The sequence below is a fragment of the Passer domesticus genome, chromosome Z (assembly GCF_036417665.1).
Source record: "Passer domesticus isolate bPasDom1 chromosome Z, bPasDom1.hap1, whole genome shotgun sequence".
In the NCBI taxonomy this organism is placed as follows: Eukaryota; Metazoa; Chordata; class Aves; order Passeriformes; family Passeridae; genus Passer; species Passer domesticus.
In genome coordinates, this window is record NC_087512.1 from 50,538,981 (window position 1) to 50,566,129 (window position 27,149).

Genomic DNA, 27,149 nt, shown 5'->3' on the forward strand with positions numbered 1-27,149 from the left:
ATTGGTGGGATCGCCACACCTACACTATTGATAAAAGGAGAGGGAACAGACCAGCTTAGAAGCACCGTGGTCCCTGGCAACAGCAGGGAGAGAGCAGGATTCCCCTCCTGGCCCCAGTACTGATGTCTCCGTGGTCCCTTTCCACGAGGTGGCTGTGCTTTCTGTACCAATGAAGGGCCCCAGGGCAGGACCACCTGGTGCTGCACATGTAGAGGATGGGTACACAGGGTGCTGCGGCAGGGCTGCTGTGACAGCACAAAGCAGGGTGAAGGAAGGGAACCACAGGTTCCCTGTGACAAGATTAGTGATGTCTTATAGGTTGGGAAGGTAGCTTAATCAGTTCCCTGTTGCCTTGGATGTTTAATATGCTGTATCAAAAGCAGAGATTGTAAGATGCTTTTGGCAATTCTTAGCAGAAATCTGGAAGAGGGGTTTCTTTGGTCCAGTCCTCATGACTAGGCATTTCTTATCTTAGGCAACTGACTGCCAGGGAGGCCTTGCAGGCCCTGTGGCTGCTACAAAAGAATGTGATTATAAAGAATTCAATGGTATGTGTTGGAGAATCTCCCTGACCATTTTAAGTCAGCATCTGATTGAGGGTCTGATTGATAACTGGCACATTGCTAAATGGAAGAGCTTGAGCTGTGTTTGCTCTCTTTCCTGCAAGGGGCCCTGACCAGGATTATAAATGCAGCTTTCTGCTTGAAAGAGAAAGGGGGACCTGTGGATGCGACAGTTTAGTCAGAGAGAGGAAGAGATAACTTTCCCAGGCATTGTCCTAGGGAAGTTGTGAGAACACTCAGAGAAAGAATTGAAACAATTCTTATCTTAATTTCTGCACCTGGTGTTTGTGAACATGTGGGATGTTTGTACATGATGTTTATGGAAAGATATTTACAAAAGGTGTTGTTCCTAATTAAGCAATGGTGGGAGGGGTGTTAAGAACCAGTCAGGTTCTGGGTGAACAATCCTGCCCATAAATTATAAGGTGGGCCTTGGCCGGGTTTCAGGGTATCCACGGCTGGCTGACTTGTTTCCGGATAACACAGTCTTGTTCAGCACAGCCTGTCCAAGTTCCTAGGCAGCTCTCAGCCACAGGCAACCTTAGCAAGCTCAGCTCTTAAGTGATTAGCTCTTTTAGTGATTTTCAGCTCATGAATTAATTTCAGCTCCTTAGCTTGCTGGGTGCCTTTGGTGGATGCAGGGAGAGGGAGGAGAAGCGCTGTGTGAGGTTCCACAGAGGTGTCCTTTATTGATCTTCTGCAAAGGTTTCAGGGACAGCATCTTCTGACAAACTGGGAAAAAGTAGCTCTTTATATAGGGTACAGGAGTTTTGGAAATTGTCCAACAGTAAGGGTTGAGGAAAAGTGACCTGTGGGCTTACAGAGAGATAAGCAAGGGTCCAAAAGGCGGAAGAGGAGTTTCTAAGGTCCAGTCATCATGACTTGGCATTTCCTAGGCTGGTGACCACCAGGGAGGCCTTGCAGGCCCTGTGCCTCCTACAATAAATATGTGAAGTTCCTAATAAATCTTGCTTTATGCCTTCTGATCATAGGAATCAATGTCACCTTTCTTCATCTGTTCCTAACTCAACAGCAACAGTGAAACCACAGGGAAACCTAGTCTTAATTAAGAACTGTGTGTAAGGTTTCATGGTGTCTAGTTTATTGATTTGAATATAATGCAAATACTAATAGGGGTGGATAATGTCTTAGATTGCAAAATGTGTCTGGGAGTGTGCATTCTATTGCCATGTGTTAGAGGTAGGGCAATTATTTTCTGCTAATTGGGCCACCTGTTAAAACCAGGTGGGGCAGTTTTCTTTATGTCTTCCACAACTAATCCTCCCTGCAGAAAATATCTTCTGTTAGTGGGCCATTGAATCTCACTGAATGACTGAAAAAAATTACATCATCCCATTGGGAGATGCTCTACCTAGGGGGAGGAGCCAAGCATTCCTACCTGGATAAAATCTGAGATTTGGAACACCACAGCAGTCTTTTCCCACTAGCTTCCCAAAAGAGCAACTTTCTTTTCCACTGGATTTCCAGAAGACCAAGCCTGTCGGAACCCAGGACATCTCTCTGGATGCCCTGGATGTCTCAAAGCCCTGGCAGGGGCTTGGAGACCCTGGCAGGAAGCCAAAGACACCTGGAAATTCAATCTTAATTCATGGAGCAAATTGCCAATCTTATATGAAGAATTACAGGTCACAAGAGTTTAAGTAGCATAGTAGTAGCAATCACAGGGTGAAGGGAAAAATTTTAGAGCACTGTACAGGGGGGTTTTGTATGTTGTACAGGGGGGTTTGGAATCCTGTACATGGGGTCAGGGGTTCCAAGATGGAGGAATTTGGGCATGTCCTGTCCTTCTTCTTTCTTCTCCTTGACATCCATGTTCAGGATAATGTTGGCATGTGTGGATTGGTTCATGGTGAAGATGCACTTGCCAACAAGGGTGAAAAGTATTGGAAATAGAAGGTAAATATCTTATACATAGTTTTTATAGTAAAAGAGACAACCACCCTGTGGGCAGGAGAGAGTGCCCTTGGCTGTCTTGCTGATCAGACCTCGTCTGGACAGACAGAAAAACTCTGTAGATAAGAAACAATAAACATGACAAGACCAAAAAGCAAGAGTCCAGACTCCTTCTTCAAAGCGCGGCCTGCCCAGAACTACCTTTTTCCCGTATTGGGGCAGAGACAAGTAACAGCCGACCCCGACACAAGCCCATCTACATCACTACTGGACCTTCAGAGGAAGACTACACCCTTCTACAGGATCACTGCTTCAACAGAATCACATCTCTCACTCCAAGAAAACTACAGTCACAATGTAATCGGACTGCTACCAATACCCTGACCAACAGCGTCAGGTCATATTTTGACTCTGTCAGTAGGTTTGGGGGGTTTTTTGTACTATTGCATTTGTATTTTAATTTTCCTAAAAAAGAACTACTATTCCTATTCCGATATCTTTTCTTGAGAGCCCATTAATTTCAAAATTATAGTAATTCAGAGAGAGGCAGTTTGCATTTTCCATTTCAAGGGAGGCTTCTGCCTTCCTTAGCAGATACCTGTCTTTTCAAACTGAAACACTGGGCCATGACATTCCATAAGAGGAATCACTGGTGTACATTTCAGGGACCCCTCTCAGTTCTATTGAAGTATTGTAGGCCTGGTTTAGAATAGACAGGTATGAAAAAACTTTGAGAGACAGAGACTAAAATAGCTTGTGGATTTTTTTTTTTTTAAGAATGGGGAAAACTACCCAAAAGGTGTTTCATAACATTTTGAAATATACTACATAAAAATTAAAAAGTTAAATAGAAAAGAGATAAATAAAAAAGAGTTGAATAAAAAAGTGCTTTGGTACACAAATAATTAGAAACACAGAAATGTGAAGATATGAATGCAGATTTTCATAAAAATATGAAATTACAAAAATATTATATACACAACTGCAATACAAAGGTAGTTAAGACTGTATTTTATTTAGATATTTTTGTATTGCTGGAGTATTTTTTTTTCTGAAAAGAAGCGAGTATTTTCATGAAGAACAGTGTCATATCTGATAATTAAATTTCCAGATTTCTTCTAGTGCTGGGTAAGACATCCTGGCTGAAAGGCCTGACTGAAGGCAAAGAACTGGTTCTGCGCGGTCTGAAGGATGTGTTGACTGCAGACCCAGTATCAGCTCTCTTTCCTATCAGATGGGAGGGCATGTTGATTGAAGGCAGGGTAAGAGCTATGTTTTGTCTCATACAGGAGGACGCATCCATGGATGACCCAATATTGGTTCTGGTTGGTAGTAGGCTGGTGACTGTGACCATTGATGACCCAAAACCTGTTCTGCCTGGTGTCACACTGGAGGGTATGTTGGTGTCAGACACACTGTAGGGTCTGGCTGGTGTCACTTTGGAGGTTATGTTGGTGTCAGACACACTGCAGGGTCTAGCTGGTATCACAATGGAGGGTGTGTTGGTTCCAGACACAGTATAGGCTCTGTGTCTAGGATTGTTCCACTGTGCTGTAAAAAACAAAAGGATAAAAAACAAATCAAGAGAAAATTAATGTTTGATGTTAATACAACTCACTAAGGCATGTATGTGAAGTATTTTTAAATGTTTGATTCTTAAGTGCTTATTTGAAACACATGGCACCTGATTATTATATAAAATATTTAATAGTACTTAGTTAAAGACATCTTTTACCTCTCATTATATTAATTCTAAAGCTGTATTTTTTAATCAAGGAAACAAACTTATTCAGCAGTCGCACTGACAAAATATTTAATCCTGCTGTTATTTATCCCACAACTTTCCATCTAAAAAATGTCTCAGAACATTCTGTTAGCAATACTTTTAATGCTCCATTATGTTTACAATGAAGTATTGTTGGTTTTGCCTAGAGAAGCTGTGCAGCATGAAAGGGAGTTGCTGGCTAGAAACCCACATCCAGTGACTAAAATTGCTTGAAAAACCAGACTTACCAGCAGGAGCAGGAACAGGAGCAGGAAGAGGAGCTGGAGGTCTTCGATCTGCTTTTGGTGAAATGTAAGGCTGAAAAATATCTGTTGAAAAGTAAGATTTAAAAACCAAGAAATGCACAGACTGGGAATGATTATTAAAGGAAAGGATATTACAAACTGTTAATGCTTTATAAGAGAAAGAAAGGAAAAATATTTTGGCTATTAAAAAAAAATAAAAAGAAAAAAAAAGCAAATAGAAGAAGTAATAAAAGATTTCAAAAATCAAACACACACCCACCCACCTCAACCACTCCCCAAAACCAAAAAAAGTACAAGTAGCCGAGGATCCAAACTCAAACTAAAACCCTAACAAACCCACAAGCAAATAGGGACCAATAGAAAAAACTTTCCAATGATACTTCTAAGCCCTGTGTTAGTTTTCACCATCCCCCTTCTCTTCTTTAAAAAGTATCACCACATTTCTGTTTGCACTAGTTTTAACGCTCCATTGTGTTAACAGTTAAGTGTTGTTGTATTTGCCTACAGAAGCTGTGCAGCATGAAGGGAGCTGCTGTCTAGGAACCCACATCCCAGTGACTACAATTGCCTAAAAAGCAGACTTACCAGCTGGAGCAGGAACAGGAGTAGCAGGTGTACGCCCTGCTCTGGGTGCAACGCTGACCCGAAATATATCTGTTCAGAGATAGTAAATTTACTTCAAAGAAGGTAAATTCCAAAAAGCAAGGAAATGCACAGAACTGAAGAGGTTGTGTATGCAAGAGAAGATGATTAAAAATCATTAATGCTTTATAACATAATGAAAGGAAGAAGCCTTTGGGGAAAAAGAAAAAAGGGAATATAAGAAAAAAAAAATTAGAAAGTCAAAACCCAACCTCCCACTCTACTGCTACTCTGCAAAACCAAAAAATCTAAATGGGCAACCACCAACCAAAACCAAAAACAAACTAACAAACAAAAAAAGCCAAGAAAATGGGGATCAATAGGAAAAACTGTGGTAGGAATTTTAATACCTGTCTTAGCTTTCACCACCCCTTTCTCTTCTGATAAATGTCTCAGAATATTTCTGTTAGCACTACTTTTAATGCTCCATTATGTTTAGAGTTATGGATTGTTGTATTTGCCTAGAGCAGCGGTGCAGCAGGATGGGAGATGCTGGCTAGGAACGCACATCCCAGTGACTCAAATTTTGAAAAGCAGTCTTACCATCAATTTCAGAACCAGGATGTGCAGCAGCTCCTCTGGGCACAAACTGAGGTCGAAAAGAGTCTGTTCAGGGGAAAAAAATTTACTTCAGACAATACAAATTTGAAAAAAGCAAGGAAATGCACAGAATTAAAGGGGGTATGTTTGCAAGGAAAGGCTATGGCTGAAATGCAAGTGGTTTGTAACAGAAAGAAGTGAAAAAACCTTTGGGAAAGAAATGGAAAGGGAAAGGAAGAAAGGGAAAGGGAAAGGGAAAGGGAAAGGGAAAGGGAAAGGGAAAGGGAAAGGGAAAGGGAAAGGGAAAGGGAAAGGGAAAGGGAAAGGGAAAGGGAAAGGGAAAGGGAAAGGGAAAGGGAAAAGGAAAGGAAAGGGAAAGGGAAAGGGAAAGGGAAAGGGAAAGGGAAAGGGAAAGGGAAAGGGAAAGGGAAAGGGAAAGGAAGAAAGGGAAAGGAAGAAAGGGAAAGGAAGAAAGGGAAGTTCCAGGAAGTTCCAGGAAGTTCCAGGAAGGGAAGTTCTGGGAAGGGATGTTCCGAGAAGGGAAAGGAAGGGAATAAAAAATGGCAATAAAAAAAAATCAAAAATGAAACTCACACACCATGCAACCAAAGCCAAATTAAAACCTAGAATATCTAAGCAAATAGGGAACAATAGAAAAAACAATAACAGCAATAATTTTAATCCCTGTGTTCGCTTTCACCATTCTCTTTCTCTTCTGAAAAATGTCTCAGAATGTTTCTGTTTGCACTAGTTGTATTGCGCCATTATGTTTACAAGTAAGGATTGTTGTATTTGCCGACAGAATCCGTGCAGCATGAAGGGAGCTGCTGGCTAGGAACCCACATCTAAGGGACGGCAATTCCTTGAAGAGAAGACTTACCATCACTGTCACGAGCATGTGCAGGAGGTGTTCTGGCTAGCTGGTGTCCAATTCGACCCCAAAAAGATTCTATACAGAGAAAGTAATTTTAAAACTTTTTTTTTTTTTTTTTTGTACAGTGAGGAAATGCACATCATTGAAACAGTTGTGCTTTCAAGAAAAGGCTGTTATAAATATTGGTTTAGAACATACAGGAAGAAAAAAGTGTTTGGTTAAAAAACAAAACAAAACAAAACAACAAACAAAGAAATTTAAAATAGTTAAGAAAAAAACCACAGCTGACAAAACGATGTACCCATCCGCCAGTGTCTCTCCCCAAAACCACAAGAATCCAACAAACTGAGCAAACAAACCCAAACTACAACCAAATATCCAAGCAAATGGAGACCAATAGAAAAAAACCTATAGTAGTAATTTTAATCCCTGTGTCAGCTTTCACCATCCCCTTTCTTGCCTTTAAAAAATCTCACATTTCTGTTAGCACTAGTTTTATTGCTCCATTATGTTTAAAATCAAGTATTGTTGTATTTGAAGAGAATAGAGAAGCTGTGCAGCCTGAAGGGAGATGCTGCCTAGAAACCCAGATCCAAAAGACTATAATTGCTTGAAAAGCAGACTTACCATCATCAGCAGAAGCAGGAGGAGCAGGAACTGTACTGGCTGCTTGGGATGAAATTGGAGCCTGAATATTACCTGTTGAGTAAAAGTGAGTTTTAAAAACCAAGGGAGTACATAGAACTGAAATGGTTATGGTTGAAAGGAAAGGCTGTTACAAAAAAGTTAATGGTTTATAACAGAAAGGAAGTAAAAACACTTAGGTTATAAAAAAGAAAAAGAAAGCCATTAGAAGGAGTAATAAAATAAAAAAATCAAAAATCAAACCACCCCCACCCAGAAGGATCGCACTGAACTACCAAAGAGAATCCAACCAACCAAGCTGCTAAACCCAGTGTAACATCAAAATTATCAAAGCAAATTAAGGACCTATAGGAAGAAAATACATCCTCCGGCAATAATTTTAAGCCCTGTGTTAGCTTCCACCATCCACTTTCTTACTTTTAAAAAGTATTACAACATTTCTGTTAGCACTAGTTTTCACACTCCGTTATGTTTACCATTAAGTGTTGTTGCATTGGCCTACAGAAGCTGTGCAGCAGGAAGGGAACTGCTGGCTAGGAACCCAGATCCCAGTGACTACAATTGCTGGAAAAACAGACTTACCAGCTGGAGGAGGAGCAGGAACAGGAGCAGGAACAGGAGCAGAAGTAGGAGCTGGAGCAGGAGGTGCACAAGGATAGAATAGGAATACAAATATACTCCGTTCAGAGACAGCAAAATTACTTCAGAAGAGGTAAATTTTTAACAGCAAGGAAATGCACAGAACTGAAATAGTTATGGTTGCAAGAAATGGCGGTTTCTAAATGTTGGCAGTAGTGTTATTGCTCCGTTGAGTTTACAATGAAGAATTGTTGTATTTGTGTGCAGAAGCGGAGCAGCATGAAGGGTGATGCTGGCTCTGAAGCCACATCCAAATGACTATAATCTCTGGACAAGCAGACTTACCATCAACAGCAGGAATAGGACCACGAGGCGAAATGGGTCCTTGGGGAGGCCGGAAGGAGTCTGTTCAGAGAAAGTGAATTAACTTCAGAGATGGTAAATTTTAAATACCAAGGAGACGCATGAAAAGCAAATGGTTATGGTTGGAAGGAAAGGCAATGTTGGTTTGACACCAGTAAAAGTACGGAAGGATCACACACCGGTGGATACGTCACTTCCAGACACAGTGTATGTTCTGTTTAGTGACATACTGAAGTAGCCTGAGTCGCTTCCAGACGAAGTGTAGCTTATGCTGGATGGCATACTGGAGCCTGGGTCACTTCCAGACACAGTATAGGTTCTGTTCGGTGGCATAGGGAAGCCTGAGTTGCTTCCAGACACAGTGTATGTTCTGTTGGGTGACATACTGAAGTAGACTGAGTCACTTCCAGACGAAGTGTAGCTTATGCTGGATGGCATACTGGAGCCTGGGTCACTTCCAGACACAGTATAGGTTCTGTTGGGTGGCATAGGGAAGACTGAGTCGCTTCCAGACACAGTGTATGTTCTGTTGGGTGACATACTGAAGTAGCCTGAGTCACTTCCAGACGAAGTGTAGCTTATGCTGGATGGCATACTGGAGCCTGAGCTGCTTCCAGACACAGTGTATGTTCTGTTGGGTGACATACTGAAGGCTAAGTCACTTCCAGACACAGTATAGGTTGTATTTCTTGGCCCTTCCCAGAATTCTGGAATTAAAAAAATTAATATAACGAAATCAGGAGAGAATCTACTTTTGCTGTTAAATACCTCTCACAAGAGTATGTGTGTGAAGTACTTCCACTTGTTTGCTCCTTGTCTTAATTGCTTATTTGAAACACATGGCTCATAATTATTATCTAATAATCTTTCATAGACAAAGGGCATTGCCATAAGTATCATGCCTTAGGCGGGATTGTAATGACACATTGTTGTTCATGTTCTCACAGACATATTTTACACGGCATCATTATAATTTCTAGAGTGTGGTTTTTTTTATCAAGGAAACAAACTTGTACAGTCGGACAAAAATTTTAATTCCTGTGTTAGCTACACCACCCCTTTCTTGTCTGGAAATTGTCTCAGAACACTTCTGTTTGCACTAGATGTGTTGCTCCATTGTCATTCTACTAAAGCGCTGTTGTGTTTGCTTACAGAAGCTGTGCAGCATGAAGGTGGATGCTGTCCCTGAACCCATATCCAAGTGAGTATAATTTCTTGAAAAGCAGACTTACCATCAGGAGGAGGACCACGAGGCGTACTGGCTCCTTGGGGTTGAAAGAGAAGCCCAAAATTCTCTGTTCAGAGAAAGTACATTTACTTCAGAAAAGGAACATTTTTAAAAGCAAGAGAATACTGCGAATGAAATGGTAAAGTTGGAAGGAAAGGCTATTACAAAAACGTTAATGGTTTACAACAGAATGAATGGAAAAACCCTCTGCTCATTATGAAAAAAAAAAAAAATAGAAAGAACACTATTAAAAACAACCAAACACCCACACACTCACAATGACCACTCCCCAAAACCAAAACAATCCAACCAACCCAGCAGCTAAACCCAGGGTAATATGAAAATTATCAAAGCAAATTAAGGAATCATTATAAAAAAAATCCTCCAGCAGTACTTTTATTCTCTGTGTTAGCTGTCACCATTCCCTTTCTCTTCCGAAGAGCACCTTGAAATGTTTCTGTTTGTATTAACTTTATTGCTCTATTATGGTTCCCATTAAGTGTTGTTGTATTTGCCTACAGAAGCGGTGCAACATGAAGGGTGATGCTGGCTCTGAACCCACATCCAAATGACTATAATTTCTGGACAAGCAGACTTACCATCAACAGCAGGAATAGGACCACGAGGCGAAATGGGTCCTTGGGGAGGCCGGAAGGAGTCTGTTCAGAGAAAGTGAATTAACTTCAGAGATGGTAAATTTTAAATACCAAGGAGACGCATGAAAAGCAAATGGTTACGGTCGGAAGGAAAGGCAATGTTGGTTCGAGAGACAGTAAAGGTTCTGTAGGATGACACACCGGCGGATAGGTCGCTTCCAGACACCGTGTAGGTTCTGTTGGGTGACCTACTGAAGTAGCCTGAGTCACTTCCAGAGGAAGGATAGCTTATGCTGGATGGCATACTGGAGCCTGGGTCACTTCCAGACACAGTGTAGGTTCTGTTGGGTGACCTACTGAAGTAGCCTGAGTCACTTCCAGATGAAGGATAGCTTATGCTGGATGGCATACTGGAGCCTGGGTCACTTCCAGACACAGTATAGGTTCTGTTGGGTGACCTACTGAAGTAGCCTGAGTCACTTCCAGATGAAGGATAGCTTATGCTGGATGGCATACTGAAGACTGAGTCACTTCCAGACACAGTATAGGTTCTGTTGGGTGGCATAGGGAAGACTGAGTCACTTCCAGACACAGTATAGGTTCTGTTGGGTGACATCCTGAAGACTGAGTCACTTCCAGACACAGTATGGCTTCTGCTGGGGGCAATAGTGTAGAATGAGTTGATTCCAGACAAACTGTAGGTTCTGTTGGGCGACATCCTGAAGACTGAGTCACTTCCAAGTGAAGTATAGATTCCATTTCTTGGCTCTCCCCAGCTTCCTGGAATAAAAAAAAATAATATTACCAAATCAGCAGAGAATCTACATTTGCTGTTAAATACCTCTCACAAGACTACATATGTGAAGTACTTACAACTGTTTTCTCCTTAATTGCTTATTTGTAACCCGGCACATAATTATTATATATTAATGTTTCATAGACAAAGGACATTAGCACAATTATCATGCCCTAGGAAGTATTGTAATGACACGTTGTTTGAAGTTCTATATATTCTTACAGACCTATTTAAGAGGAAGGAAATTTACTCCAGAGAAAGTACATTTTTAAAAGCAAGGAAATAGAAGGAACTGAAATAGCTACTGTTGGATGGTAAGGCTGTTACACAGATCATATTAATTTATCACAGAAAGAACATTAATGCCTTCAGTAGGAAAAATGGGGGAAAAAAAGGATAAAGAGAAATGAGTACAAGAAATAATAAAAGGAAAAAATCAACACCATCCCACCCACCACCACTCCCCAAAACCAAGAAATCCAAACCAACCATCCAACCTAAACAAAACTGAAAACAAAAGTTTTCCAAGTAAATAGGGACCAACATAAAAAAAAATATTTGAGTAATAATTTTAATCCCTGTGTTAGCTTTCACCATCCCCTTTTTCTCCATTAAAACGTATCAGAACATTTCTGTTTGCACTAGTTTTTTTGCTTCATTATGTTTACAATCAAGTATTGTATTTGCCTAAAGAGATTGTGCAGCCTGAAGGGAGATGCTGCCAAGAAACCCACATCCAAGAGTTTATAAATTCTTGAAAAGCAGACTTCCCATAATGAAAAGGAGCAGGAGGTCTACTAGCTGCTTGGGGTGAAACACGAGGCTGAATATTATCTGTTCCCAGAGGGTAAATTTTAAAATGAAGGAAGTGCAAAGAAATGAAATGTTATGGTTTGAAGGAAAGGCTATTACAAAAATGTTAAAGGTTTATAACAGAATGAAGGGAAAACCCTTTGGTTATTGAAAAAAAACCCAAAAAACCAGAAAGCAATTAAAAATTAATTAAAGAAAAAAAAAAATCAAACACCCACAAACTCACCACGACCCCTCCACAAACCAAAACAATCCAACCAACCCAGCAGCTAAACCAAGGCTAATATCAAAATTATAAAAGCAAATTAAGGAATCATTATTAAAAAAATCCTCCAGCAGTAGTTTAATCCCTGTGCTAGCATTCACCTTCCTCTTTCTATTCTGAAGAGCACCTTCGAATGTTTCTGTCTGTATTAACTTTATTGCTGCATTATGTTTACATTTATGGATTGTTGTATTTGCCCGGAGAAGCTGTGCAGCATGAAAGGGAGTTGCTGGCTAGGACCCCACATCCAGTGACTGCAGTTGCTGGAAAAACAGACTTACCAGCAGGAGCAGGAACAGGAGCAGGAATAGGAGCTGGAGGTCTACGATCTGCTTTTGGTGAAATGTAAGGCTGAAAAATATCTGTTGAAAAGTAAGATTTAAAAACCAAGAAATGCACAGACTGGAAATGAATATGAAAGGAAAGGATATTACAAACTGTTAATGCTTTGTAAGAGAAAGAAAGGAAAAAATTTTGGCTATTAAAAAAAAAATAAAAAGAAAAAAAAAGCAAATAGAAGAAGTAATAAAAGATTTCAAAAATCAAACACACACCCACCCACCTCAACCACTCCCCAAAACCAAAAAAAGTACAAGTAACCAAGGATCCAAACTCAAACTAAAACCCTAACAAACCCACAAGCAAATAGGGACCAATAGAAAAAACTTTCCAATGATACTTCTAAGCCCTGTGTTAGTTTTCACCATCCCCCTTCTCTTCTTTAAAAAGTATCACCACATTTCTGTTTGCACTAGTTTTAACGCTCCATTGTGTTAACAGTTAAGTGTTGTTGTATTTGCCTACAGAAGCCTTGCAGCATGAAGGGAGCTGCTGGCTAGGAACCCACATCCCAGTGACTACAATTGCCTAAAAAGCAGACTTACCAGCTGGAGCAGGAACAGGAGTAGCAGGTGTACGCCCTGCTCTGGGTGCAACGCTGACCCGAAATATATCTGTTCAGAGATAGTAAATTTACTTCAAAGAAGGTAAATTCCAAAAAGCAAGGAAATGCACAGAACTGAAGAGGTTGTGTATGCAAGAGAAGATGATTAAAAATCATTAATGCTTTATAACATAATGAAAGGAAGAAGCCTTTGGGGAAAAAGAAAAAAGGGAATATAAGAAAAAAAAAATTAGAAAGTCAAAACCCAACCTCCCACTACTGCTACTCTGCAAAACCAAAAAATCTAAATGGGCAACCACCAACCAAAACCAAAAACAAACTAACAAACAAAAAAAGCCAAGAAAATGGGGATCAATAGGAAAAACTGTGGTAGGAATTTTAATACCTGTCTTAGCTTTCACCACCCCTTTCTCTTCTGATAAATGTCTCAGAATATTTCTGTTAGCACTACTTTTAATGCTCCATTATGTTTAGAGTTATGGATTGTTGTATTTGCCTAGAGCAGCGGTGCAGCAGGATGGGAGATGCTGGCTAGGAACGCACATCCCAGTGACTCAAATTTTGAAAAGCAGTCTTACCATCAATTTCAGAACCAGGATGTGCAGCAGCTCCTCTGGGCACAAACTGAAGTCGAAAAGAGTCTGTTCAGGGAAAAAAAATTTACTTCAGACAATACAAATTTGAAAAAAGCAAGGAAATGTACAGAATTGAAGGGGGTATGTTTGCAAGGAAAGGCTATGGCCGAAATGCAAGTGGTTTGTAACAGAAAGAAGTGAAAAAGCCTTTGGGAAAAAAAATGGAAAGGGAAAGGAAGAAAGGGAAAGGGAAAGGGAAAGGAAGAAAGGGAAAGGGAAAGGGAAAGGGAAAGGGAAAGGGAAAGGGAAAGGGAAAGGGAAAGGGAAAGGGAAAGGGAAAGGGAAAGGGAAAGGGAAAGGGAAAGGGAAAGGGAAAGGGAAAGGGAAAGGGAAAGGGAAAGGGAAAGGGAAAGGGAAAGGGAAAGGGAAAGGGAAGAAAGGGAGAAAAGGAAAGGGAAAGGGAAAGGGAAAGGGAAAGGGAAAGGGAAAGGGAAAGGGAAAGGGAAAGGGAAAGGGAAAGGGAAAGGGAAAGGGAGAAAGGGAAAGGGAAAGGGAAAGGGAAAGGGAAAGGGAAAGGGAAAGGGAAAGGGAAAGGGAAAGGGAAAGGGAAAGGGAAAGGGAAAGGGAAAGGAAGAAAGGGAAAGGAAGAAAGAAAGAAAGGGAAAGGAAGAAAGGGAAATTCCAGGAAGTTCCAGGAAGGGAAGTTCTGGGAAGGGATGTTCCAAGAAGGGAAAGGAAGGGAATAAAAAATGGCAATAAAAAAAAATCAAAAATGAAACTCACACACCATGCAACCAAAGCCAAATTAAAACCTAGAATATCTAAGCAAATAGGGAACAATAGAAAAAACAATAACAGCAATAATTTTAATCCCTGTGTTCGCTTTCACCATTCTCTTTCTCTTCTGAAAAATGTCTCAGAATGTTTCTGTTTGCACTAGTTGTATTGCGCCATTATGTTTACAAGTAAGGATTGTTGTATTTGCCGACAGAATCCGTGCAGCATGAAGGGAGCTGCTGGCTAGGAACCCACATCTAAGGGACGGCAATTCCTTGAAGAGAAGACTTACCATCACTGTCACGAGCATGTGCAGGAGGTGTTCTGGCTAGCTGGTGTCCAATTCGACCCCAAAAAGATTCTATACAGAGAAAGTAATTTTAAAACTTTTTTTTTTTTTTTTTTTGTACAGTGAGGAAATGCACATCATTGAAACAGTTGTGCTTTCAAGAAAAGGCTGTTATAAATATTGGTTTAGAACATACAGGAAGAAAAAAGTGTTTGGTTAAAAAACAAAACAAAACAAAACAACAAACAAAGAAATTTAAAATAGTTAAGAAAAAAACCACAGCTGACAAAACGATGTACCCATCCGCCAGTGTCTCTCCCCAAAACCACAAGAATCCAACAAACTGAGCAAACAAACCCAAACTACAACCAAATATCCAAGCAAATGGAGACCAATAGAAAAAAACCTATAGTAATAATTTTAATCCCTGTGTCAGCTTTCACCATCCCCTTTCTTGCCTTTAAAAAATCTCACATTTCTGTTAGCACTAGTTTTATTGCTCCATTATGTTTAAAATCAAGTATTGTTGTATTTGAAGAGAATAGAGAAGCTGTGCAGCCTGAAGGGAGATGCTGCCTAGAAACCCAGATCCAAAAGACTATAATTGCTTGAAAAGCAGACTTACCATCATCAGCAGAAGCAGGAGGAGCAGGAACTGTACTGGCTGCTTGGGATGAAATTGGAGCCTGAATATTACCTGTTGAGTAAAAGTGAGTTTTAAAAACCAAGGGAGTACATAGAACTGAAATGGTTATGGTTGAAAGGAAAGGCTGTTACAAAAAAGTTAATGGTTTATAACAGAAAGGAAGTAAAAACACTTAGGTTATAAAAAAGAAAAAGAAAGCCATTAGAAGGAGTAATAAAATAAAAAAATCAAAAATCAAACCACCCCCACCCAGAAGGATCGCACTGAACTACCAAAGAGAATCCAACCAACCAAGCTGCTAAACCCAGTGTAACATCAAAATTATCAAAGCAAATTAAGGACCTATAGGAAGAAAATACATCCTCCAGCAATAATTTTAAGCCCTGTGTTAGCTTCCACCATCCACTTTCTTACTTTTAAAAAGTATTACAACATTTCTGTTAGCACTAGTTTTCACACTCTGTTATGTTCACCATTAAGTGTTGTTGCATTGGCCTACAGAAGCTGTGCAGCAGGAAGGGAACTGCTGGCTAGGAACCCAGATCCCAGTGACTACAATTGCTGGAAAAACAGACTTACCAGCTGGAGGAGGAGCAGGAACAGGAGCAGGAACAGGAGCAGAAGTAGGAGCTGGAGCAGGAGGTGCACAAGGATAGAATAGGAATACAAATATACTCCGTTCAGAGACAGCAAAATTACTTCAGAAGAGGTAAATTTTTAACAGCAAGGAAATGCACAGAACTGAAATAGTTATGGTTGCAAGAAATGGCGGTTTCTAAATGTTGGCAGTAGTGTTATTGCTCCGTTGAGTTTACAATGAAGAATTGTTGTATTTGTGTGCAGAAGCGGAGCAGCATGAAGGGTGATGCTGGCTCTGAAGCCACATCCAAATGACTATAACCTCTGGACAAGCAGACTTACCATCAACAGCAGGAATAGGACCACGAGGCGAAATGGGTCCTTGGGGAGGCCGGAAGGAGTCTGTTCAGAGAAAGTGAATTAACTTCAGAGATGGTAAATTTTAAATACCAAGGAGACGCATGAAAAGCAAATGGTTATGGTTGGAAGGAAAGGCAATGTTGGTTTGACACCAGTAAAAGTACGGAAGGATCACACACCGGTGGATACGTCACTTCCAGACACAGTGTATGTTCTGTTTAGTGACATACTGAAGTAGCCTGAGTCGCTTCCAGACGAAGTGTAGCTTATGCTGGATGGCATACTGGAGCCTGGGTCACTTCCAGACACAGTATAGGTTCTGTTCGGTGGCATAGGGAAGCCTGAGTTGCTTCCAGACACAGTGTATGTTCTGTTGGGTGACATACTGAAGTAGACTGAGTCACTTCCAGACGAAGTGTAGCTTATGCTGGATGGCATACTGGAGCCTGGGTCACTTCCAGACACAGTATAGGTTCTGTTGGGTGGCATAGGGAAGACTGAGTCGCTTCCAGACACAGTGTATGTTCTGTTGGGTGACATACTGAAGTAGCCTGAGTCACTTCCAGACGAAGTGTAGCTTATGCTGGATGGCATACTGGAGCCTGAGCTACTTCCAGACACAGTGTATGTTCTGTTGGGTGACATACTGAAGGCTAAGTCACTTCCAGACACAGTATAGGTTGTATTTCTTGGCCCTTCCCAGAATCCTGGAATTAAAAAAATTAATATAACGAAATCAGGAGAGAATCTACTTTTGCTGTTAAATACCTCTCACAAGAGTATGTGTGTGAAGTACTTCCACTTGTTTGCTCCTTGTCTTAATTGCTTATTTGAAACACATGGCTCATAATTATTATCTAATAATCTTTCATAGACAAAGGGCATTGCCATAAGTATCATGCCTTAGGCGGGATTGTAATGACACATTGTTGTTCATGTTCTCACAGACATATTTTACACGGCATCATTATAATTTCTAGAGTGTGGTTTTTTTTATCAAGGAAACAAACTTGTACAGTCGGACAAAAATTTTAATTCCTGTGTTAGCTACACCACCCCTTTCTTGTCTGGAAATTGTCTCAGAACACTTCTGTTTGCACTAGATGTGTTGCTCCATTGTCATTCTACTAAAGCGCTGTTGTGTTTGCTTACAGAAGCTGTGCAGCATGAAGGTGGATGCTGTCCCTGAACCCATATCCAAGTGAGTATAATTTCTTGAAAAGCAGACTTACCATCAGGAGGAGGACCACGAGGCGTACTGGCTCCTTGGGGTTGAAAGAGAAGCCCAAAATTCTCTGTTCAGAGAAAGTACATTTACTTCAGAAAAGGAACATTTTTAAAAGCAAGAGAATACTGCGAATGAAATGGTAAAGTTGGAAGGAAAGGCTATTACAAAAACGTTAATGGTTTACAACAGAATGAATGGAAAAACCCTCTGCTCATTATGAAAAAAAAATAAAAATAGAAAGAACACTATTAAAAACAACCAAACACCCACACACTCACAATGACCACTCCCCAAAACCAAAACAATCCAACCAACCCAGCAGCTAAACCCAGGGTAATATGAAAATTATCAAAGCAAATTAAGGAATCATTATAAAAAAAATCCTCCAGCAGTACTTTTATTCTCTGTGTTAGCTGTCACCATTCCCTTTCTCTTCCGAAGAGCACCTTGAAATGTTTCTGTTTGTATTAACTTTATTGCTCTATTATGGTTCCCATTAAGTGTTGTTGTATTTGCCTACAGAAGCGGTGCAACATGAAGGGTGATGCTGGCTCTGAACCCACATCCAAATGACTATAATTTCTGGACAAGCAGACTTACCATCAACAGCAGGAATAGGACCACGAGGCGAAATGGGTCCTTGGGGAGGCCGGAAGGAGTCTGTTCAGAGAAAGTGAATTAACTTCAGAGATGGTAAATTTTAAATACCAAGGAGACGCATGAAAAGCAAATGGTTACGGTCGGAAGGAAAGGCAATGTTGGTTCGAGAGACAGTAAAGGTTCTGTAGGATGACACACCGGCGGATAGGTCGCTTCCAGACACCGTGTAGGTTCTGTTGGGTGACATACTGAAGTAGCCTGAGTCACTTCCAGAGGAAGGATAGCTTATGCTGGATGGCATACTGGAGCCTGGGTCACTTCCAGACACAGTGTAGGTTCTGTTGGGTGACCTACTGAAGTAGCCTGAGTCACTTCCAGATGAAGGATAGCTTATGCTGAATGGCATACTGGAGCCTGGGTCACTTCCAGACACAGTATAGGTTCTGTTGGGTGACATGCTGAAGTAGCCTGAGTCACTTCCAGATGAAGGATAGCTTATGCTGGATGGCATACTGGAGCCTGGGTCACTTCCAGACACAGTATAGGTTCTGTTGGGTGACCTACTGAAGTAGCCTGAGTCACTTCCAGATGAAGGATAGCTTATGCTGGATGGCATACTGAAGACTGAGTCACTTCCAGACACAGTATAGGTTCTGTTGGGTGGCATAGGGAAGACTGAGTCACTTCCAGACACAGTATAGGTTCTGTTGGGTGACATCCTGAAGACTGAGTCACTTCCAGACACAGTATGGCTTCTGCTGGGGGCAATAGTGTAGAATGAGTTGATTCCAGACAAACTGTAGGTTCTGTTGGGCGACATCCTGAAGACTGAGTCACTTCCAAGTGAAGTATAGATTCCATTTCTTGGCTCTCCCCAGCTTCCTGGAATAAAAAAAAATAATATTACCAAATCAGCAGAGAATCTACATTTGCTGTTAAATACCTCTCACAAGACTACATATGTGAAGTACTTACAACTGTTTTCTCCTTAATTGCTTATTTGTAACCCGGCACATAATTATTATATATTAATGTTTCATAGACAAAGGACATTAGCACAATTATCATGCCCTAGGAAGTATTGTAATGACACGTTGTTTGAAGTTCTATATATTCTTACAGACCTATTTAAGAGGAAGGAAATTTACTCCAGAGAAAGTACATTTTTAAAAGCAAGGAAATAGAAGGAACTGAAATAGCTACTGTTGGATGGTAAGGCTGTTACACAGATCATATTAATTTATCACAGAAAGAACATTAATGCCTTCAGTAGGAAAAATGGGGGAAAAAAAGGATAAAGAGAAATGAGTACAAGAAATAATAAAAGGAAAAAATCAACACCATCCCACCCACCACCACTCCCCAAAACCAAGAAATCCAAACCAACCATCCAACCTAAACAAAACTGAAAACAAAAGTTTTCCAAGTAAATAGGGACCAACATAAAAAAAATATTTGAGTAATAATTTTAATCCCTGTGTTAGCTTTCACCATCCCCTTTTTCTCCATTAAAACGTATCAGAACATTTCTGTTTGCACTAGTTTTTTTGCTTCATTATGTTTACAATCAAGTATTGTATTTGCCTAAAGAGATTGTGCAGCCTGAAGGGAGATGCTGCCAAGAAACCCACATCCAAGAGTTTATAAATTCTTGAAAAGCAGACTTCCCATAATGAAAAGGAGCAGGAGGTCTACTAGCTGCTTGGGGTGAAACACGAGGCTGAATATTATCTGTTCCCAGAGGGTAAATTTTAAAATGAAGGAAGTGCAAAGAAATGAAATGTTATGGTTTGAAGGAAAGGCTATTACAAAAATGTTAAAGGTTTATAACAGAATGAAGGGAAAACCCTTTGGTTATTGAAAAAAAACCCAAAAAACCAGAAAGCAATTAAAAATTAATTAAAGAAAAAAAAAAATCAAACACCCACAAACTCACCACGACCCCTCCACAAACCAAAACAATCCAACCAACCCAGCAGCTAAACCAAGGCTAATATCAAAATTATAAAAGCAAATTAAGGAATCATTATTAAAAAAATCCTCCAGCAGTAGTTTAATCCCTGTGCTAGCATTCACCTTCCTCTTTCTATTCTGAAGAGCACCTTCGAATGTTTCTGTCTGTATTAACTTTATTGCTGCATTAGGTTTACATTTATGGATTGTTGTATTTGCCCGGAGAAGCTGTGCAGCATGAAAGGGAGTTGCTGGCTAGGACCCCACATCCAGTGACTGCAGTTGCTGGAAAAACAGACTTACCAGCAGGAGCAGGAACAGGAGCAGGAATAGGAGCTGGAGGTCTACGATCTGCTTTTGGTGAAATGTAAGGCTGAAAAATATCTGTTGAAAAGTAAGATTTAAAAACCAAGAAATGCACAGACTGGAAATGAATATGAAAGGAAAGGATATTACAAACTGTTAATGCTTTGTAAGAGAAAGAAAGGAAAAAATTTTGGCTATTAAAAAAAAATAAAAAGAAAAAAAAAGCAAATAGAAGAAGTAATAAAAGATTTCAAAAATCAAACACACACCCACCCACCTCAACCACTCCCCAAAACCAAAAAAAGTACAAGTAACCAAGGATCCAAACTCAAACTAAAACCCTAACAAACCCACAAGCAAATAGGGACCAATAGAAAAAACTTTCCAATGATACTTCTAAGCCCTGTGTTAGTTTTCACCATCCCCCTTCTCTTCTTTAAAAAGTATCACCACATTTCTGTTTGCACTAGTTTTAACGCTCCATTGTGTTAACAGTTAAGTGTTGTTGTATTTGCCTACAGAAGCCTTGCAGCATGAAGGGAGCTGCTGGCTAGGAACCCACATCCCAGTGACTACAATTGCCTAAAAAGCAGACTTACCAGCTGGAGCAGGAACAGGAGTAGCAGGTGTACGCCCTGCTCTGGGTGCAACGCTGACCCGAAATATATCTGTTCAGAGATAGTAAATTTACTTCAAAGAAGGTAAATTCCAAAAAGCAAGGAAATGCACAGAACTGAAGAGGTTGTGTATGCAAGAGAAGATGATTAAAAATCATTAATGCTTTATAACATAATGAAAGGAAGAAGCCTTTGGGGAAAAAGAAAAAAGGGAATATAAGAAAAAAAAATTAGAAAGTCAAAACCCAACCTCCCACTCTACTGCTACTCTGCAAAACCAAAAAATCTAAATGGGCAACCACCAACCAAAACCAAAAACAAACTAACAAACAAAAAAAGCCAAGAAAATGGGGATCAATAGGAAAAACTGTGGTAGGAATTTTAATACCTGTCTTAGCTTTCACCACCCCTTTCTCTTCTGATAAATGTCTCAGAATATTTCTGTTAGCACTACTTTTAATGCTCCATTATGTTTAGAGTTATGGATTGTTGTATTTGCCTAGAGCAGCGGTGCAGCAGGATGGGAGATGCTGGCTAGGAACGCACATCCCAGTGACTCAAATTTTGAAAAGCAGTCTTACCATCAATTTCAGAACCAGGATGTGCAGCAGCTCCTCTGGGCACAAACTGAAGTCGAAAAGAGTCTGTTCAGGGAAAAAAAATTTACTTCAGACAATACAAATTTGAAAAAAGCAAGGAAATGTACAGAATTGAAGGGGGTATGTTTGCAAGGAAAGGCTATGGCCGAAATGCAAGTGGTTTGTAACAGAAAGAAGTGAAAAAGCCTTTGGGAAAAAAAATGGAAAGGGAAAGGAAGAAAGGGAAAGGGAAAGGGAAAGGAAGAAAGGGAAAGGGAAAGGGAAAGGGAAAGGGAAAGGGAAAGGGAAAGGGAAAGGGAAAGGGAAAGGGAAAGGGAAAGGGAAAGGGAAAGGGAAAGGGAAAGGGAGAAAGGGAAAGGGAAAGGGAAAGGGAAAGGGAAAGGGAAAGGGAAAGGGAAAGGGAAAGGGAAAGGGAAAGGGAAAGGGAAAGGGAAAGGGAAAGGGAAAGGGAGAAAGGGAAAGGGAAAGGGAAAGGGAAAGGGAAAGGGAAAGGGAAAGGGAAAGGGAAAGGGAAAGGGAAAGGGAAAGGGAAAGGGAAAGGGAAAGGGAAAGGGAAAGGGAAAGGGAAAGGGAAAGGGAAAGGGAAAGGGAAAGGGAAAGGGAAAGGGAAGAAAGGGAGAAAGGGAAAGGGAAAGGGAAAGGGAAAGGGAAAGGGAAAGGGAAAGGGAAAGGGAAAGGGAGAAAGGGAAAGGGAAAGGGAAAGGGAAAGGGAAAGGGAAAGGGAAAGGGAAAGGGAAAGGGAAAGGGAAAGGGAAAGGGAAAGGAAGAAAGGGAAAGGAAGAAAGAAAGAAAGGGAAAGGAAGAAAGGGAAATTCCAGGAAGTTCCAGGAAGGGAAGTTCTGGGAAGGGATGTTCCAAGAAGGGAAAGGAAGGGAATAAAAAATGGCAATAAAAAAAAATCAAAAATGAAACTCACACACCATGCAACCAAAGCCAAATTAAAACCTAGAATATCTAAGCAAATAGGGAACAATAGAAAAAATAATAACAGCAATAATTTTAATCCCTGTGTTCGCTTTCACCATTCTCTTTCTCTTCTGAAAAATGTCTCAGAATGTTTCTGTTTGCACTAGTTGTATTGCGCCATTATGTTTACAAGTAAGGATTGTTGTATTTGCCGACAGAATCCGTGCAGCATGAAGGGAGCTGCTGGCTAGGAACCCACATCTAAGGGACGGCAATTCCTTGAAGAGGAGACTTACCATCACTGTCACGAGCATGTGCAGGAGGTGTTCTGGCTAGCTGGTGTCCAATTCGACCCCAAAAAGATTCTATACAGAGAAAGTAATTTTAAAACTTTTTTTTTTTTTTTTTTTGTACAGTGAGGAAATGCACATCATTGAAACAGTTGTGCTTTCAAGAAAAGGCTGTTATAAATATTGGTTTAGAACATACAGGAAGAAAAAAAGTGTTTGGTTAAAAAACAAAACAAAACAAAACAACAAACAAAGAAATTTAAAATAGTTAAGAAAAAAACCACAGCTGACAAAACGATGTACCCATCCGCCAGTGTCTCTCCCCAAAACCACAAGAATCCAACAAACTGAGCAAACAAACCCAAACTACAACCAAATATCCAAGCAAATGGAGACCAATAGAAAAAAACCTATAGTAGTAATTTTAATCCCTGTGTCAGCTTTCACCGTCCCCTTTCTTGCCTTTAAAAAAATCTCACATTTCTGTTAGCACTAGTTTTATTGCTCCATTTTGTTTAAAATCAAGTACTGTTGTATTTGCCTAGAGAAGCTGTGCAGCCTGAAGGGAGATGCTGCCTAGAAACCCAGATCCAAAAGACTATAATTGCTTGAAAAGCAGACTTACCATCATCAGCAGAAGCAGGAGGAGCAGGAACTGTACTGGCTGCTTGGGATGAAATTGGAGCCTGAATATTACCTGTTGAGTAAAAGTGAGTTTTAAAAACCAAGGGAGTACATAGAACTGAAATGGTTATGGTTGAAAGGAAGGGCTATTACAAAAATGTTAATGGTCTATAACAGAAAGGAAGTAAAAACACTTAGGTTGTAAAAAAGAAAAAGAAAGCCATTAGAAGGAGTAATAAAATAAAAAAATCAAAAATCAAACCACCCCCACCCAGAAGGATCACACTGAACAACCAAAGAGAATCCAACCAACCAAGCTGCTAAACCCAGTGTAACATCAAAATTATCAAAGCAAATTAAGGACCTATAGGAAGAAAATACATCCTCCAGCAATAATTTTAAGCCCTGTGTTAGCTTCCACCATCCACTTTCTTACTTTTAAAAAGTATTACAACATTTCTGTTAGCACTAGTTTTCACACTCCGTTATGCTTACCATTAAGTGTTGTTGCATTGGCCTACAGAAGCTGTGCAGCAGGAAGGGAACTGCTGGCTAGGAACCCAGATCCCAGTGACTGCAGTTGCTGGAAAAATAGACTTACCAGCAGAAGCATGTACAGGAGCTGGAGGTCTACGATCTGCTTTTGGTGAAATGTAAGGCTGAAAAATATCTGTTGAAAAGTAAGATTTAAAAACCAAGAAATGCACAGACTGGGAATGATTATTAAAGGAAAGGATATTACAAACTAATAATGCTTTATAAGAGAAAGAAAGGAAAAAGATTTTGGCTATTAAAATAAAACATGAAAGAAAAGCAATTAGAAGAAGTAATAAAAAATTTCAAAAATCAAACACCCACGCCCCCACCTCTACCACTCCCCAAAACCAAAAAAGTACAAGTAACCAAGGATCCAAACTCAAACTAAAACCCTAACAAACCCACAAGCAAATAGGGACCAATAGAAAAAACTTTCCAATGATACTTCTAAGCCCTGTGTTAGTTTTCACCATCCCCCTTCTCTTCTTTAAAAAGTATCACCACATTTCTGTTTGCACTAGTTTTAACGCTCCATTGTGTTAACAGTTAAGTGTTGTTGTATTTGCCTACACAAGCTTTGCAGCATGAAGGGAGCTGCTGTCTAGGAACCCACATCCCAGTGACTATAATTTCTTGACAGCAGATTTACCATCGTGAGCTTGTGCTTGAGCAGGAGGTGTACGAGCAGCTTGGGATGAAACAGGAAGCTGAAAAGAGGCTGTTCAGAGAAAGTAAAATTACTTCAGAGGAAGTAAATTTTTAACAGCAAGGAAATGCACAGAACTGAAATAGTTATGGTTGCAAGAAATGGCGGTTTCTAAATGTTGGCAGTAGTGTTATTGCTCCGTTGTGTTTACAATGAAGAATTGTTGTATTTGTGTGCACAAGCTGGGCAGCGTGAAGGGTGATGCTGGCTCTGAACCCACTTCCAAATGACTATAATTTCTTGACAAGCAAACTTACCATAAGGATCAGGAGTACGAGGTGTAATGGGTCCTAGGGGTATGGAGACAAGCCGAAATGATTCTGTTTATACAAAGTAAATTTACTTCAGAGAAGGTGAATTTTAAAAATAAGGAAGTGCATGGAACTGAAATGGTTATGTTTGCCAGGAAAGGCTATTACAATGATTTATCACAGAAGGAAATAAATGCCTTTAGCAGAAAAAAGAAAAAAAAAAAGTAGAAAGAGAAAATAATTTTAAAAGAGAAAAAAAATCAAAACCTAAGACCAAATCACCCAGCAGAACCTCTTCCCTAAACCAGAAACCCAACCAACCAACCAACCAAATCCAAACAGAAAACAGAAATTTTGCAAGCAGACGGGAACCAAAAGAAAAATTACACAAGTAATTTTAATCCCTGTGTCAGCTTTCACCATCCCCTTTCTTGCCTTTAAAAAATCTCACATTTCTGTTAGCACTAGTTTTATTGCTCCATTATGTTTAAAATCAAGTACTGTTGTATTTGCCTAGAGAAGCTGTGCAGCCTGAAGGGAGATGCTGCCTAGAAACCCAGATCCAAAAGACTATAATTGCTTGAAAAGCAGACTTACCATCATCAGCAGAAGCAGGAGGTGTACTGGCTGCTTGGTATGAAATTGGAGCCTGAATATTACCTGTTGAGTAAAAATGAGTTTTAAAAACCAAGGGAGTACATAGAACTGAAATGGTTATGGTTGAAAGGAAAGGCTGTTACAAAAATGTTAATGGTTTATAACAGAAAGGAAGTAAAAACACTTAGGTTGTAAAAAAGAAAAAGAAAGCCATTAGAAGGAGTAATAAAATAAAAAAATCAAAAATCAAACCACCCCCACCCAGAAGGATCACACTGAACAACCAAAGAGAATCCAACCAACCAAGCTGCTAAACCCAGTGTAACATCAAAATTATCAAAGCAAATTAAGGACCTATAGGAAGAAAATACATCCTCCGGCAATAATTTTAAGCCCTGTGTTAGCTTCCACCATCCACTTTCTTACTTTTAAAAAGTATTACAACATTTCTGTTAGCACTAGTTTTCACACTCCGTTATGTTCACCATTAAGTGTTGTTGCATTGGCCTACAGAAGCTGTGCAGCAGGAAGGGAACTGCTGGCTAGGAACCCAGATCCCAGTGACTGCAGTTGCTGGAAAAACAGACTTACCAGCAGAAGCATGTACAGGAGCTGGAGGTCTACGATCTGCTTTTGGTGAAATGTAAGGCTGAAAAATATCTGTTGAAAAGTAAGATTTAAAAACCAAGAAATGCACAGACTGGGAATGATTATTAAAGGAAAGGATATTACAAACTAATAATGCTTTGTAAGAGAAAGAAAGGAAAAAATTTTGGCTATTAAAAAAAAAAAAGAAAGAATGCAGTTAGAAGAAGTAATAAAAAATTTCAAAAATCAAACACACACCCACCCACCTCAACCACTCCCCAAAACCAAAAAAGTACAAGTAACCAAGGATCCAAACTCAAACTAAAACCCTAACAAACCCACAAGCAAATAGGGACCAATAGAAAAAACTTTCCAATGATACTTCTAAGCCCTGTGTTAGTTTTCACCATCCCCCTTCTCTTCTTTAAAAAGTATCACCACATTTCTGTTTGCACTAGTTTTCACAACCCGTTATGTTTACCATTAAGTGTTGTTGTATTTGCCTACAGAAGCTGTGCAGCATGAAGGGAGCTGCTGTCTAGGAACCCACATCCCAGTGACTACAATTGCCTAAAAAGCAGACTTACCAGCTGGAGCAGGAACAGGAGTAGCAGGTGTACGCCCTGCTCTGGGTGCAACGCTGACCCGAAATATATCTGTTCAGAGATAGTAAATTTACTTCAAAGAAGGTAAATTCTAAAAAGCTAGGAAATGCACAGAACTGAAGAGGTTGTGTATGCAAGAGAAGATGATTAAAAATCATTAATGCTTTATAACATAATGAAAGGAAGAAGCCTTTGGGGAAAAAGAAAAAAGGGAAAATAAGAAAAAATTTAAAAAGTCAAAACCCAACCTCCCACTCTACTGCTACTCTGCAAAACCAAAAAAATCCAAACAACCAAGCAACCAATCAAAAAAACATCCTGTCATGGTTTGACTCTGGCAGAGTGTTAGGGCCTCTATGAAAGGTGTATTTCTAAAATGGTTGCTGTGAGATGTGACTCGGGAACAGAACAAAGCAGCCTTCTGTTCGGGGATGGAGGGAAAAACACAACACTTTATTCATACAATATCTAAAAAGGGACACATACAAAGCTAAGAATGAAAACTTTCTAAATACATTCCTCCTCCCCCTTCTCTTTTTTCCACAGATTCACCACCCTTCAAATAATCAACCCTCAAATCCATCAGGGAGAGAGGAGTCTTCTTTTGCACCATAGCATCCCACGGAAGCACAATTAAAACCTCTTGTGCTTCTGTGTCACCCATGGCCCCACCCAGAGAACATCGGCCCTCGTGACATCTCCCCCCCATGTCCAGTGCTCTCACCACTGGACACGGGCCAGGACTGCTTTTAGGGCTCCCCGT

General features: G+C 40.1%; 1 protein-coding gene and 1 long non-coding RNA gene across 6 annotated transcripts in view; one reads left to right on the plus strand and one right to left on the minus strand.

Moving 5' to 3' along the window:
* Nucleotides 1-3,473: 3,473 nt before the first annotated feature.
* The window catches only part of LOC135289798 (mucin-12-like), a 55,093-nt gene continuing 31,417 nt past the window's right edge, over nt 3,474-27,149 (minus strand). For 4 of the 5 annotated variants that reach the window (XM_064403625.1, XM_064403627.1, XM_064403628.1 and 1 more), the window contains 34 exons: nt 26,369-26,437; nt 25,785-25,853; nt 25,194-25,256; nt 24,603-24,665; nt 24,289-24,357; nt 23,704-23,772; nt 23,104-23,175; nt 22,485-22,553; nt 21,265-21,327; nt 20,666-20,734; nt 20,064-20,144; nt 18,006-18,689; nt 17,808-17,867; nt 17,212-17,274; nt 16,159-16,686; nt 15,962-16,021; nt 15,620-15,670; nt 15,020-15,091; nt 14,398-14,466; nt 13,332-13,394; nt 12,734-12,802; nt 12,131-12,211; nt 10,177-10,755; nt 9,979-10,038; nt 9,384-9,446; nt 8,331-8,858; nt 8,134-8,193; nt 7,792-7,842; nt 7,192-7,263; nt 6,571-6,639; nt 5,694-5,756; nt 5,094-5,162; nt 4,491-4,571; nt 3,474-4,028 (listed from right to left, as the gene is read on the minus strand). In XM_064403625.1, the coding sequence (XP_064259695.1) occupies nt 3,577-4,028; nt 4,491-4,571; nt 5,094-5,162; nt 5,694-5,756; nt 6,571-6,639; nt 7,192-7,263; nt 7,792-7,842; nt 8,134-8,193; nt 8,331-8,858; nt 9,384-9,446; nt 9,979-10,038; nt 10,177-10,755; nt 12,131-12,211; nt 12,734-12,802; nt 13,332-13,394; nt 14,398-14,466; nt 15,020-15,091; nt 15,620-15,670; nt 15,962-16,021; nt 16,159-16,686; nt 17,212-17,274; nt 17,808-17,867; nt 18,006-18,689; nt 20,064-20,144; nt 20,666-20,734; nt 21,265-21,327; nt 22,485-22,553; nt 23,104-23,175; nt 23,704-23,772; nt 24,289-24,357; nt 24,603-24,665; nt 25,194-25,256; nt 25,785-25,853; nt 26,369-26,437 (4,703 nt within the window). In that variant the 3' untranslated portion in view covers nt 3,474-3,576. The remainder of the gene's footprint in view (nt 4,029-4,490; nt 4,572-5,093; nt 5,163-5,693; nt 5,757-6,570; nt 6,640-7,191; nt 7,264-7,791; nt 7,843-8,133; nt 8,194-8,330; nt 8,859-9,383; nt 9,447-9,978; nt 10,039-10,176; nt 10,756-12,130; nt 12,212-12,733; nt 12,803-13,331; nt 13,395-14,397; nt 14,467-15,019; nt 15,092-15,619; nt 15,671-15,961; nt 16,022-16,158; nt 16,687-17,211; nt 17,275-17,807; nt 17,868-18,005; nt 18,690-20,063; nt 20,145-20,665; nt 20,735-21,264; nt 21,328-22,484; nt 22,554-23,103; nt 23,176-23,703; nt 23,773-24,288; nt 24,358-24,602; nt 24,666-25,193; nt 25,257-25,784; nt 25,854-26,368; nt 26,438-27,149) is intronic. The other variant, XM_064403626.1, reaches the window with a different exon arrangement.
* Nucleotides 15,966-18,239, plus strand: LOC135289800 (uncharacterized). Its single transcript, XR_010352542.1, has 3 exons — nt 15,966-16,054; nt 17,134-17,180; nt 17,730-18,239. It is a non-coding gene; the product is annotated as an uncharacterized LOC135289800 (long non-coding RNA).